Raw genomic sequence first — 14,374 nt, 5'->3', positions numbered from 1 at the left:
TTCTTCTTTTAAAAACTTGTTGTAAATTCCACCATAATTTTATCCAGAAAGCTTTAATAACCTTACAAGTCCACCACATGTGAAAAAAAGTTGCATCTTGTTGTCCACACCTCCAGCACTTGGATTCATAATTCTCATAAATGCGAGACATAGTTGCAGGATCCATGTGCCATCTATAAAACATCTTGTAAAAATTCTCGCGTAAATTTTGTGCCTGCGTAAATTTCACATTTCTCACCCATATCAACTCCCAGGTATCCATAGATATTATTTCTCCTATATTTTGAGCCCATTTAATCATACAATCTTTAACTAACTCAGTTTCTGAATCCAATTCTAGTAGAACATTATATATCCTTCTAATATGGGGGTCTTCTACCCCCTTTACACAGAAGGTTGGGGGTGGACAGCTGAATTTCAGAGGGGGTGTGTGTTTCGTAGGGCAGGGTCTACCAGGAAAAGCATGCATAGCTCTTACCAGATGACAATATTTAGAGGAAAGGACTGGCTGGGGAATTCTGGAAGTTGAAGTCCACCAGCCTTAAAGCAGCCAAGGTCGGACACCCCTGCCGCTTTAGAAGATGGTGTGTATTTGCCATTGAATGTTGTTTAATGTCCTTTTTCTTTCCCCCAACCCTCCAGGAACCCCCCTGCGGCTCTCTCAGCTTTGTCGTCTCAGTCTCCGTCACGCTCTCGGCCAAAAAGCCCTGGAAAAGATCCCCCACCTCCACATCCCTACAAAATTAGTTGAATTCCTCTCCTACAGCCAGTGAGCTGCCCACGGCCCCCGTCTAAGGACCCCCCCCCAATCATCACCCTGCAAAGTTCGGCTTGTGCTCTTCCGAAGCCACCCTCTTTCGGAACAACGTGCGACTTTTTTCTCGAACGACTGTAAATAGAAATGTTAAAACCGTGGCTGGAAGCGGATTACCTGGTGGTCTCCTTGCCGGCTCGGCGGTTGCTTTGAGTGTGTTGGTGAAAAGCTTTAGCACCCACTGGTATGTGTGTGGTTGATCACCTCTACTTTGGAGAGATGGAGCGATAACTTACCGAAGCCTGATGGGCTCGCCCTGTTTTGCGTCTTGGTCTAGATGTACTCCGCAGCCTTGTTAAGTGGATTTTGCCCCATTTTACGCCCACCCTTGCCACAATTGTTAAATGAATCGCTGCGGTGGTTAAGTTAGTGGCACCGTTATTCAGGGGATCTAGCTTCCCCATTGATTTTCCTGGTCAGAAGGTCGCAAACGGTGATCACGTGACCCCGGCCGGGGATACTGCGACCGTTGTAAAGATGAATCGGTTGACAAGCACGTGAATTTTGATCCCGTGACACTGGAGAGGCTACAACGGTCGCAAGTGTGAAAAACGGCATTTTTCAGTGCCGTTTGTAACTTTGAATCGTTGTTAGTCAAGGACTACCTGTATTAACACATGGGAGTTGTAATCCACCCATTTTAAAATATTCCCAAAATTGTTTTATTTGTAAAATGTATGCATTAGTTTGTGAAGTTTAATTATTTCCAAAATGTATATATGGGTAATATTTATTTGTAAAATGGGCTCATAGATTTTGCAAATGAATCCATCAATTTTGCCAATAAATAAATTTCACAAATACAGGCCTCTTACCAATGAATAAACCAATGTTGCTAATAAATAAAAATGCATTGTACAAAGAAATAAATATTACCATTAAACACATAACATCCAGACAAATCAAAGCCCACCAGCACCCATTACAGGTCGGCCCACGTGTGAACCCCCAGAAAAAAGGCAGAAGTCTAAGAAAGCGCAAAAGGCAAATTTTCGGGTGCCTGATTGGGATGCTCAAGGAAATCCCATGATGGTTTTCAGAGTTTGGGGTGACGGGGGGGGGGGCGTCAGGAAGCAACCCCTCCCTCCAGACAATTGTGATGCCATGAATTCAAGCACCGAGCTGCAACATTCTTTGTGTCAAGAAAGGGACGTGGGGACGGAACCCTCGCAGCGAAGGTTGCAAAGGACGGGAAAGCATCTGCAAGCATCCGGACTAGCACCTGCAAAGGACGGGAAAATATCTGCAAGCATCCGGAGTAGCACCTGAAGCTAGTCCGGAGAACTACAATTCCCGGCAGCCTTTGCGAGCAGCGCCTGCGGTGTCCCGGGATTCCTGACTGCCTTTCCTGCTGGGGTGTGTAGTCCACATTTATGGAGCCGGTGGCTCTTTGCTGGGCGACATCGGTGAGTGTGGGGAGGGGGCGTCCCTCTCCCCGCAGGAATCGCCTCCGGTCCCGGGACTCAGCCTTTTCATGCTGCTAGACCTGAGTGGGGCTCTCAATCTTCGGAAAGCCCAGCGCAACGATGCACTTGCTCTGTTACTGTGCAAATTTAAAGGGGGAAGGGGAGAAAAGGGTACAGACGCCTCCTCCGCTCTTGACCCGGTATTCAAGCTGCGTTTCCACAACCGGCCAGTCCTGGTTATTAATTAACCCTTTTGGAGGGCCGTGTCCCCAGAGAGATTGCGATCCATAGATCGCCAGCTGGGCTGGGTTTCTCCTCCTCCCCCGCCCGCAAAAGCAAACCCCCTCTCCCCACAAGCTATAGCTCCGGCTCCCGAGTTTAGCGTGTTGTGTGAACGCTTGGGGTGACGCGTGTCGGCCGTGGCCGCGCCGTTGTTTATCCCCTCCTGCCCTGGAAAGGGCCTCGCGGGTCGCGCGTTGCGCTTCTTGGAGAGCTGAGCCAGAAATGCGGCTTGCGAGCCAGGGAAGTCCCCGGCCGGCTTGGCAGGATCCGCGCCCGGGAATCTGCACCCTCGTCTTCTCCTTCCCAGGTCGATCCGGGTTGCAAAGAAAAAGAAAAAAGACGGCTGTAGGTTTCTTGGAGTCAACGGGGGGGACCCTGACCCGTTTTGGGGAGGGGGCGTGAGGGGTGATTTTGAGGGGTCTGGAGTCACGTGGGGGTTGCAAAGGCTCCCTGCGCAGCTCCCGGACAGAGAAGGGGACGCCGTGGTGGGAAGAGGGAAACGGAGGGTCTTTGCAAAGGTAAGAGACCCCCTGGGAATCTTGCCCAAAGCTCCCGGCAATGGGGGGGGGGAGAGAATTCACTTTATTAGAGACTAAGTCAGGGGCAGGCAAGCTGGGCTCTTTTAGGACTGGTGGACTTCAACTCCCAGAATTCCTCAGCCAGCATGGGGGACTTATCGCCCCCTCATGACTGGTGGACTTCAACTCCCAGAATTCCAGGGCCAGCCTGGCTCAGCTTGGAAACCTCTCCCTTTCCCCTCAGCGTGGCTGGCTCAGGAATTCTGGGAGTTGAAGTCCACCAGTCACAAAAGAGCTTTAAATCAATCAACCTTTGCCACGCCCCTCTTCCTCCAGCTACGACTCGCCAGTTAAGGCTTAGTCTTAGCCCGGGAGAGACGTGGTGAAGGTTGGCTCTGGGTTTCTAACAGAACGACAGAACTGTGGATTTTCCCAGGTTGTACCCTTCCTTTCCCTTCTCTTCCCTGCCTCAGCGCTGCTTTTCCAAACCGCCGAGGGTGAGAGCGCTTTTGCAGGCCTCGGCTGAAGCCTCTCGAGCTATTTATAGCTCCCAGGCAGAGGCAGAAGCGCTGCGGTCGCCATTTTGAGCGCCGCTTTGATTGTTTCTGAGGGGAGTGGGGGAACCTTCCTTCCTTCCAGCGACGGCCATTTAGACTCAAAATAGAGTCAATTTTGGCCAGAATTCATTCTGCAGTCTTCTTAGTCAGCAAATAGAAGCAGCTGCCGCATTTATTAACTCGGACATAAGGACGGAGCAGGAGGTCGCTTGCTAGCGGCCGCCATTTTGAGAGCCTGACAAACGCCCTCAGGCCATTCCAGAAGGCCAGAGTTAAGGAGCGATATTTCGAAGGTGCTGCTTCTCCAATCCTTGGCAGCTCACCCCACACCAAGGCTGTTACAATTAGAGACAACAACAACAACAACAGCAGCCTCCTTCAGGGCGCAATTTCCAAAGCCTTCAGGGTGCGGCTGAGTGCCCGTTTTAACTGCCACCATTTTCAGCGCCTCTTCCTACCACCAATTTCGCTGCTTATAAGTGTGCTGGCTACCCCATTAAGGTGGTCTTGCTGCCACTAGCAGGCTTGTAAGTGTGCTGGCTACCCCACTAAGGTGGTCTTGCTGCCACTAGCAGGCTTGTAAGTGTGCTGGCTACCCCACTAAGGTGGTCTTGCTGCCACTACCAGGCTTGTAAGTGTGCTGGCTATCCCATTAAGTTGGTTGGGCCGCCACCACTTCTAGCCACCATTTGGCTCCTGGCTACTGGGATCACCTCTGTTGCAAGCACGTTGAGATTGCCGTTTCTGTGATATCTCTGATTTTTGCAATGGCAGGTAAAACCACAGCAGCTCAGAGCTCTCAAGGTGTCTCCAGCAGTCCCTCCAGGCCGGGGAACGCCAGATCAGCCAAGCAGGAGGCTGCTGGGAAACTCAGAGCCAGAGCTATCGCTGGCAGAATGTCTCCCAAAGCTGCTGGGAAAGAAGCAAGCGGAAGGCAACAGGCATTGGGAAAACAATTCTCCAACGCTGCAGGGCAACAGAAGGAGGCAAAGGTTGGTCAGATGACTTCTGTTCCCATGGAAGCATCCTGTTTTGACCCTCAACAAGCTCCTTCGACCTCTGCTACTCCAAGTGCCTGCTCTCCAGAAGGGGAAACAGGTCAGTCCATTTCTCCCATGGCAGAACAGGTGGAGATGGTTGACCCTCAACAAGCTCCTTCGACCTCTGCTACTCCAAGTGCCAGGTCTCCAGAAGGAGAAACAGGTCAGTCCATTTCTCCCATGGCAGAACAGGTGGAGATGGTTGACCCTCAACAAGCTCCTTCGACCTCTGCTGCTCCAAGTGCCAGGTCTCCAGAAGGGGAAACAGGTCAGTCCATTTCTCCCATGGCAGAACAGATGGAGATGGTTCCCCCTTCCAGTGAGGGGCTTGGCCTTCAGATCCCTGCTCCTCCGGGTACAGCTGGATCTCTGGGCCCAGAGGCCACATTCACTCCTACAGCGGCAGGGCTTCGTCCTCCAGAGGCTCAGGAGACAGGACTATCAGAACAAATGCAGCTTCTGATTTCTCAGGCTGTTGCCCAAGCTGTAGCTTCGACCCTACACCAGAGAGCTCGACCTGAGTCGATAGCATCAGAGGTCCCATCTCACAGCAATGCATCGTACCTCTCCCAGGCGGAAGCAGCAGCATACCAGGGGCCAGTTTCCCCATTCAATTCCTCCAGGAGTAGAAGGTCGTTCACAGGGGACGACGAACAGAGAGAGCTGGGGCTGTCAGAAGATGAGGACTTACCTCCTGATCCCCCAACTTTCACAGGCCTGTTTAATCCGGCCCTCTTTAAATCCTTGCTTCACAAGGCCAGGAGCACTGCTCAACTTGGTCCTGAAGGTGGCCCTCAGGCTGAACCTTCCACCAGTCAGGGACCTACCAGTAAGATCTGTTCAGAGCCAACGTTTACCCAACAGTACATTCCCTGTCCTCCCCTTTTCCTCAATGAAGTCCAAAGACAATGGGGAACGCCAGCTAATTTTCCACCTCCGGGGGGGACTGATAAACAGTTATTTAATGTGGCTCCAGCACTGTCAGAGGTGCTAGAAGTCCCCACGGTAGATGAGCCCTTAGCAACAACATTTAATCCCAACTTCATTGTGACTGGGGATATAGCGGAGGTTCTGACGCCAGAGGATAAGAAAGCGGAGCATAATTTCCGCAAGAGCCACCAAGCCTCAGCATGGGCGGTAAAAGCAGCTATATCAACTTCCTTTTTTGCCAGAATTTCAGTCCTCTGGCTTCGCCAATTACAGGCTAAGGTATCACCAGAAGAGGTACGGATGCACCAAGATTTAAACAAATTAGTGGCTGCATCAGAATACATGGCTGACTCATCCTTGCAGGCGGCCAAATTTTCCTCCCAGGCATTAGCATCTAATGTTATCTCTCGCAGACTTCTGTGGCTCAGACAGTGGCGAGCGGATTTTAAGTCCAAGTGGCGGTTGGCCTCAGCCCCTTACAGGGGAGGCCAGTTATTTGGAGAGGCACTAAACCCTTATCTGACTGGGAAGGGTAAGCGTAAGGTCATGCCCAATCTTCAAAGGAGAGCAGACAGGAAAGCTACCCCTTATGCCCCCAAGCAGTTCTATCGCCCAACCAACACAGGGTCGGAATTCACCCATTACTCCCCTCCTCATTCTCCCAGCTCAACCGACACAGGGTCAGAATTCAGCCATTACTCCAGTCCTCATCCTCCCAGACCAGAACCTCAATTCGACAGATCTGGTAACAGGGGCAGAGACAGACAGCAATTTCAGGCCAAACGGCCCTTTCGAGGCGCCAAAGGTCGTCCTTTCAGAAGGTTCTAGTGACACCAGAGGTGCCTCTCCCATAGGGGGCAGATTGGCTCTCTTTGTACACAAATGGGAGAACACCACTAAAGACCTCTGGATCCTCAACACCATCAGATTCGGCCTGACTCTAGAGTTCACCTCCACCCCCCTGAAGCTTTTCATCTCTTGCCCATCATCCAAAAATCCGGTCAAAAGAAGCCTCATGAAAGAGGCCATTCGACATCTCCTTGAGATCCAAGTCATAGAACCGGTACCGGTAGGGCAGAAGGGACGGGTTTTTTATTCCATTCTGTTCATCGTTCCGAAGGGCTCGGGAGGGTGGAGGGCAATCCTGGATTTAAAGAAATTAAATATCCATTTGGCACACAAGTTCAAGATGCAAACACTCCAATCCATATTAGCAGGCATCAGAAGGGGGGACTTCCTGACGTCCATCGACCCGACAAAAGCCGACGTAGACATTCCCATCCTTCCCAGACACCAGAAATTCCTCATGTTCTGCTACGCAGGCCACCATTTTGAGCACAGAGCTCTACCATTCGGCCTCTCATCGGCCCCCAGAAAAGCCAGATAGTTTCCTCCACTCGCCACCTTCATCTGGGCACGGTGATAGATACCAGGAAGTGCGAGGTTTACCTGTCTTAAGTTACGTCGGGACAGTATCCGATCTCTCCTCCATGGAGAATACCCCAAGATGGAATCTCCCTCAGCCAGTGGGTTCTACAACACCCAGAGCCTCATTGCCTGCAGCTAACCGCCGGGCATTTGAAAGGAGACTCCTAACAAAAGAGACCTACTCATCAGATGTGATTACCATGATTCAGGCTTCAAGAAGGCCTGCAACTAATAGAATCTATGATTCCACATGGAAGAATTTCTTTAACTGGTGTGGAAGACAACAATTAGATCCAACTACAATTCCTATTCCAAGAATTTTGGATTATTTACCGGAGGGACTTAAGAAGGGTTTTGCACCCAACACAATCCGCAGACAAGTTTCTGCCCTGTCCACAGTGCTCACATATGGCAACTCAGAGCCCTTGGCTCAACATCCCATGATACGTTCCTCTGTCAGGGGAGCAATCAACAGCAAACTGCCCGTGGTTCACAGATATCCCTCTTGGGACCTGTGCAAGTTCGTACAGTCTCTCACTTCACCTCCATTTGAGCCAGTCAGAACCTCCACCCTACGATTCTGGACACTCAAGGCCCCCTTCCTAGTAGCCATTACATCGGCTGGGCGCATCTCGGAATTGGCAGCACTCTCCATTAGAGATGACTTATGTATTTTTCATACTGACAGGGTGGTCCTACACTTAGACCCTTCCTTCGTCCCCAAAATCAACTCATCGTTTCACAGGGCGCAGGAGCTTGTGCTGCCAGATTGTCATGAGCCGTCCCACGATTAGGAACCTAAATGGCACACCTTGAACTTTCGCAGAGCCTTGCGTCGCTATATTAAGCGAACTGCCCTTTTCGCCAATAACTGAAGCCATCTTCGTTTCATTCCACCCCTCTTCAAGGGGTCAGAAGGTGACCGCCTCTACTCTCGGCAGATGGATTACGGCTTGCATCGCAGAGGCATCCCAGACGCACTCCTTGCCAGTTCCAACACGAATCACCGCACACTCCGCAGTGCGGCAACTTCGGCAGCGACGTTGACACAGGCGTCCATCAAAGAGATCTGCAAGGCAGCGACGTGCTCGTCGCCTTCCCCATTTGTGAGGCATTATAAGTTAGATACGTTCGCCTCTGCAGACGCTTCATTTGGCAGGAGACTCTTCCAAAGGGTAGTAACAGATAGTGGGATACAGGCCCAGACCTCTTCCCGCCCGTGGGAGCAGCGAGGCTTTGTTATGTCCCATCTGTGGATCCTCCATTCGTCACGCTGGAGAAGGGCCGTTGCCTTACCTGAACGCCTTTTCTCAGCATGACGATGGAGAATCCTTTCCCCCCCCCCCAGGTCCATCCAGTCCTGTGTCGGGAGGTTGAGCCACCACCAGCTTGACAATCATCAACTGCTGTGCCTTCATATTGACTGGGGATTCCTAGCCAGAGGAAGAGAGGCATGGCAAAGGTTGCTTGACGTAGTCTCTAGCGCAGAAAGGCAAGATCAACCCATCCGTGGATTCTCCATCGTCATGATGAGAAAAGGTGTTCAGGTAAGACGACGCCCCTTCTGATCATTGTTGCAAATGAGGTGTATTCACGTAGAGCAGTCAGCCCTGGTGAGGTTCCCTAGTTGGGTCATGAAATGTCTGCAAGAAATAACAAAGATTAGAGAGCACCAAGGACTCCTCCTCTTCCTCCTTTTCTTCCTCTTCCTTCTCTCCACAAACCCCACTCCCTCCCAGCACTGATGACGTTGGGTCATGCAACGTCTGCAAGAAAACCACCCAGCTCAGAGAGCACCAAGGACCCCACAATAATCTTCCTTCTCCCCTCCCCATGACTAACAGCATCCCTGTGGTCACGTGATCCCCTTTTACTAACTAGCATTCAACAACTAAAGTCAATGGGGGAAGCCATATTTGCTTAACGACTGCCTGAATCCCAGGTAGGTTCACCAAGAGAGGCAACAGGCTGAGGGTTTGATCCCTTTCTACCACAGGTGGATGCCCGGAACATCGATGGGAGTACCCCGTTCTGCGATGCCTGCGCCTCGGGGAGCATTGACTGTGAAAGTCTTCCTGTCCCACAGGGCCAAGGTCAACCCGCCCTTGTATATAGCGTCGCCTCTCCACGAAGCCTGCTTAAACGGTAAAGTGGCTTCTGCAGGGTTGACGGAGATCCCATTGCCAGCCCTGGGAGACTGTGGGGTGGGGGTTTCTGCTCGCCCAGAATCCAGGAGAAGAGTTGTCGAGCATTCCGGATTCCATTCGGATCGCGGTTCCCTGCCTGAACCCTGCATTTGTCTTCCTGCGCCTCAAGGTCTGGCCCAATGAAATTTAGGAGTTAGGGATCTGTGGATTTGTTTATTTACGATGCAAGACTGAGTCACAAAAATTTAAAATACAGCACACAGTTAATACATACTTATGTGGCTATGTCTAGATCTCTCTGTCTCTCTCTCTCTCTCCCTTTCAATCTTGTCTATTTATCCATCCCTCTTTCCATCCACTCCATCCATTCTGTCTATCTGTCTTTGTCTATTTACCTACCTATCTGTCCATACATACATACATCTGTGTATTCATCCATTGTCTATCTCTCTCTCTGTCATCTATTGATCTACCTAGTCTGTCTGCCTGAATGTCTGCCTATCCCCTGCCTGCCCATCCATCCATCCATCCATCCATATCTATCTATCTATCTATCTATCTATCTATCTATCTATCTATCTATCTATCTATCTATCTATCTATCTATCTATCATCTATCTATCTATCTATCTATCTATCTATCTATCTATCTATCATCTATCTATCTATCTATCAACTCTAAACAGCTAGTCCTCCCTTAATGACTACAATTGGGCCCAGAATTTTGATCGTAAGCCATTGCAGTGGTTAAGCGGGTCACGCCACATGACCTGACTTGATTTTTAGGACTGTTTCTAGGATGGTTGTAAAATGACTCACCACAGTCACTAAGTGGATCATGTTCTTGTGAACCACAGAGTTGGTTGTTAAGCGAATCCATTCTCCTGAATGCTGGAAACCCCGTAAAAACTTTTGGAAACAGGCAAGAAACATTGCAGTCATGTGACCACAGGGCACTGCAGCCGGTTGTAAATGCTGTCATTGCATTGTGTGTGTGTGTGTGTGTGTGTAGATGTAACTGAGGATGGGCCTTAAGTAAATTTTCTTTTAGGTGCTCATAATTTCAAACCGTCATTAAGTGAGGACTACATTAACAATCTATTGAAGGCACCAACCCTTTTCTATAAGCTAAGGCTACAAAAAAAAAAACACCTGGGCATCAAACCTATACTAAGAACACAGGTGTTCCTCAACTTACGACAGATTGTTTAGCGACCGCTCAAAGTCAACGGCACTGAAACAAATGACTTACGACTATTTTTCACACTTACGACTGGCTTCCCCATTGACTCAGACGGTCTCAAGAGGGGATCACACCACCCTGGGACGTTACCACCGTTGTAAATATGAACCAGTTGCGAAGCATCCGAATTTTGATCGTGTAACTATGGGGAGACTGCCGTAGTCGTGTGAAAAAAAATCATCATCAATCCCTTTTTTCCGGCACCATTGTAGCTTTAGACGATCGCTCAATGAACTGTTATAAGTCAAGGACTATTCGTCATCTCGTTGAGAGTTTTAGGCAGTTAAACCACACCAACCCCAGGAATCCGTCCTTAACGTGAACCGGACGGGACGGACTTCCGGGAAGTTGGCGTGAAAACAGCTTTAGCCATCTCTCTTTGGAATGAGCGGAGGATTAATGAATATTCTTCCTTGATCTGACTCTTTAAGGCAGCGCAGAGTGCGTCTGTCTTCTGATTGAGGTCAGCGAGGACTTAGATGTCCACGAGAACACCTGGATTGCGTGAAGTTATTGCTGAACGCAGGTGCGCTGCGAGGTCCCCAAGGAATGAGGATAGAAGTAGTAGTAGTAGTAGTAGTAGTAGTAGTAGTAGTAGTAGTGATAATAATAATAATAGTAATGGTAATAATAATAATAAAGTTGGAAGGGACCTTGGAGGTCATCTACTCCAACCCCCTGATCAGGCAGGAAACCCTATACCATTTCATACAAATAGTTGTCCAGTCTCTTAAAAACTTCCAGTGTTGGAGCATTCACCGCTTCTGGAGGCAGGTGGTTCCACTGGTTAATTGTTCTAACTGTCAGGAAGTTTCTCCTTAGTTCTAGGTTGCTTCTCTCCTTGATTAGTTTCCATCCGATGCTTCTTGTCCTGTCTTCGGGCGCTTTGTAGAATAGCTTGACTCCCTCTTCTTTGGGGCAGCCCCTTAAATATTGGAAGACTCCCCCCTCGTCCTTCTCTTCGTTAAACTAGACATACCCAATTCCAGCAACCATTCCTTATATGTTTTAGCCTCCAGAAGTGCTGGATTAATTCCAGGCAACCCAACCTGATTCAGGAACCGCCAACCTGTTCTTCCAAGGTTTATCCTGCCTTACAGGATATGGATTGTTTATGAAGATTGAATGTAGTTAAGATATGCATAAGCTAAAAAATTATTGATAAATGTAATAATGATGTTTTTATTGAGTTGATGTAATTAGTTACACACGTAACAACTGTGCCAAAAAGGTCGTAAAATGGGACGCAACTCACTTAAACAACTTTCGTTTACCAGCAGAAATTTAGTCTTCCATTATGGCCGTAATTTGAGGACTACCTTTGTGTGGCCGCTAAAAATCTCCACTGAATTGATGATAATCTCTGACTTTCTCAATTTCCATCCCGGCCTGCAGGAGCCAACGTCAACGCAGCTAAACTTCACGAGACGGCCCTTCACCATGCAGCCAAAGTTCGAAACGATGACTTGGCGGAGATGCTTATCGAATTCGGAGGAAACGTTTACGCCCGGGACAACCGAGGGAAAAAACCCTCTGATTACAGTCAATGCAACAGCTCAACTGCCAAGTGTTTTGCATATTACGAAAGTGAGTCAAATTGGCCAGGAAAATGTCTTGTCTTGTCTTCTACCTGTCTCATACAGGTGCGCGAGAGCGAAGGTTCATTTTCTGAGCTTCTCCGAACGTTTCATGATAAGGCTAGGTAACATTCTTCAGCGGAGTTTTGATGCTGTTAGTTGTCGTTCTGTGATAAGGGCTCCAGGTATGGGTGTGTCCAGTGAGGGTCTTGTGATGGGTCAGGTGTGAGTCATCAGTGATGTTGTGATTCTTCGCCAGCCGGTGGATCCTGTAGCTGAGTCTGAGTCTGAGGAGGAGGGGCCTGGAGTGACATCAGAGTCAGAGGAAGGCTCTGAGGAACTCCAAGGCTTACAGTCGGATGAGGAGCCTGGCCCCTCTACTCGTGCTCAGGCTGAGACACAGCTATGCTGGAAGCCTGAGTTGGACAGTGCTGAAGAACAGCTGGGACAAATCCTGGATGCACGAAAGCACAGACAAGAGAAGCAAGTAGGACAGAGGAATGCAATGGGGCGGCTCCAAAGGCAAAGGAGAAGGCATTAGGAAGCCACGCCTTGGCTGCATAATAAAAAGGGAAGCTTTGGGAGGTGCTGGTGGCCGAAGAGAACCATTTGTGTTGAGGATCGTGTTTCTGTGAAGTGTGTTTGTTTGCCTTGGGACACTGACTCAGGTCTGTGAATAATAAAAGGGGTTTGATGTTTTTTCTGCGGCCCCTGCCTGCTTGATTGGAAGAGGGGTTTCTCCTGGTGAGTATAACAAGGACTCACGTGGGCTGGGACAGAACAAGTGAGAGGCTGGTGATGGGTCTCGTGATGAAGAGGTTACATCAGGTCAGGATCCTTGGGAGGTGAACTGCCGGTAGTGAGGGATTGCGCGGGATGGTTGAGGGTCAGTGCCGTCCCTGGTTGGCTGTGCGGTTGATTTGGATTCTGAGGGATGCGAAGGCTGGTTGTAGGTCAATGTGTCTGTGGATGGAATATAGAGAATAGAACAGAATAGAGAATAGAATAGAATTACAGAAGAGAAGAGAATAGAGAATATATAGAGAATATAGAATAGAATTACAGAATGGAATAGAAGAGAATAGAATAGAATTACAGAATGGAATGGAATGGAATGGAATAAGCAGAGTTGAAAGGAACCTTGGGGGTCTTCAACCCCTTTTATAGAAGGTTGGGGGTGGACAGCTGAATTTCAGGGGGGGGTTCGTAGGGCAGGGTCACCAGGAAAAGCGTGCTGCGTAGCTCCTACCAGATGACAATATTTAGAGGAAAGGACTGGCTGGGGAATTCTGGGAGTTGAAGTCCACCAGCCTTAAAGCGGCCAAGGTCGGACACCCCTGCCGCTTTAGAAGATGGTGTATATTTGCCATTGAATGTTGTTTAATGCCCTTTTTCTTTCCCCCAACCCTCCAGGAACCCCCCTGCGGCTCTCTCAGCTTTGTCGTCTCAGACTCCGTCACGCTCTCGGCCGAAAAGCCCTGGAAAAGATTCCCCCACCTCCACATCCCTACAAAATTTGTTGAATTCCTCTCCTACAGCCAGTGAGCTGCTCGCGGCCCCCGTCTAAGGACCCCCCCAATCATCACCCTGCAAAGTTCACCTTGTGCTCTTCCGAAGCCACCGTCTTTCGGAACAACGTGCGACTTTTTTCTCGAACGACTGTAAATAGAAATGTTAAAACCGTGGCTGGAAGCGGATTACCTGGTGGTCTCCTTGCCGGCTCGGCGGTTGCTTTGAGTGTGTTGGTGAAAGGCTTTCGCACCCACTGGTATGTGTGTGGTTGATCACCTCTACTTTGGAGAGATGGAGTGATAACTTACTGAAGCCTGATGGGCTCGCCCTGTTTTGCGTCTTGGTCTAGATGTACTCCTCAGCCTTGTTAAGTGGATTTTGCCCCATTTTACGCCCACCCTTGCCACAGTTGTTAAATGAATCGCTGCGGTGGTTAAGTTAGTGGCACCGTTGTTCAGGGGATCTAGCTTCCCCAATGATTTTCCTGGTCAGAAGGTCGCAAACGGTGATCACGTGACCCCGGCCGGGGATACTGCGACCGTCATAAAGATGAATTGGTTGACAAGCAACCGAATTTTGATCCCGTGACACTGGAGAGGCTACAACGGTCGCAAGTGTGAAAAACGGCGAAATGTATATATGGGTAATATTTATTTGTAAAATGGTCTCATAGATTTTGCAAATGAATCCATCAATTTTGCCAATAAATAAATTTCACAAATATTTATTTATTTATTTATTTATATTTAAATTTATATGCCGCCCTTCTCCCCATGGGACTCAGGGCGGCTCACAGCATATTAAAACATTGTACAAAAAAAAATTTTCCCCTGCTAAAAACCAATTAAAATCCAAATATTGGTAGCTGTGGCTCTTTAAAATTGTTTAAAAATTGTCCCTATTTAAAACTCACCTTAGGT

The 14,374-nt window shown here is 49.1% G+C and overlaps 2 protein-coding genes across 2 annotated transcripts in view; both read left to right on the top strand.

Annotated features, from left to right (window-relative positions):
• LOC107294485 (ankyrin repeat and SOCS box protein 13) overlaps positions 1 to 925 on the top strand; it is a gene marked incomplete at its 5' end in the record, with an annotated part of 3,806 nt that extends 2,881 nt beyond the window's left edge. The window contains one exon of the mRNA XM_015823719.1: positions 643 to 925. Within this exon, the coding sequence (XP_015679205.1) occupies positions 643 to 773 (131 nt within the window). The remainder of the gene's footprint in view (positions 1 to 642) is intronic.
• Positions 1 to 13,637, top strand: part of LOC107294487 (60 kDa lysophospholipase-like) — a 32,666-nt gene extending 19,029 nt beyond the window's left edge. The window contains exons 5-6 of the mRNA XM_015823721.1: positions 8,972 to 9,025; positions 13,356 to 13,637. Of these exons, the coding sequence (XP_015679207.1) occupies positions 8,972 to 9,025; positions 13,356 to 13,487 (186 nt within the window). The 3' untranslated portion in view covers positions 13,488 to 13,637. The remainder of the gene's footprint in view (positions 1 to 8,971; positions 9,026 to 13,355) is intronic.
• The last annotated feature ends 737 nt before the right edge of the window (positions 13,638 to 14,374 follow it).

Source organism: Protobothrops mucrosquamatus, unplaced genomic scaffold (genome assembly GCF_001527695.2).
Source record: "Protobothrops mucrosquamatus isolate PMUCROS unplaced genomic scaffold, P.Mucros_1.0 scaffold1967, whole genome shotgun sequence".
NCBI lineage: Eukaryota > Metazoa > Chordata > Lepidosauria > Squamata > Viperidae > Protobothrops > Protobothrops mucrosquamatus.
This window is presented reverse-complemented; position numbering and strand designations above follow the sequence as displayed.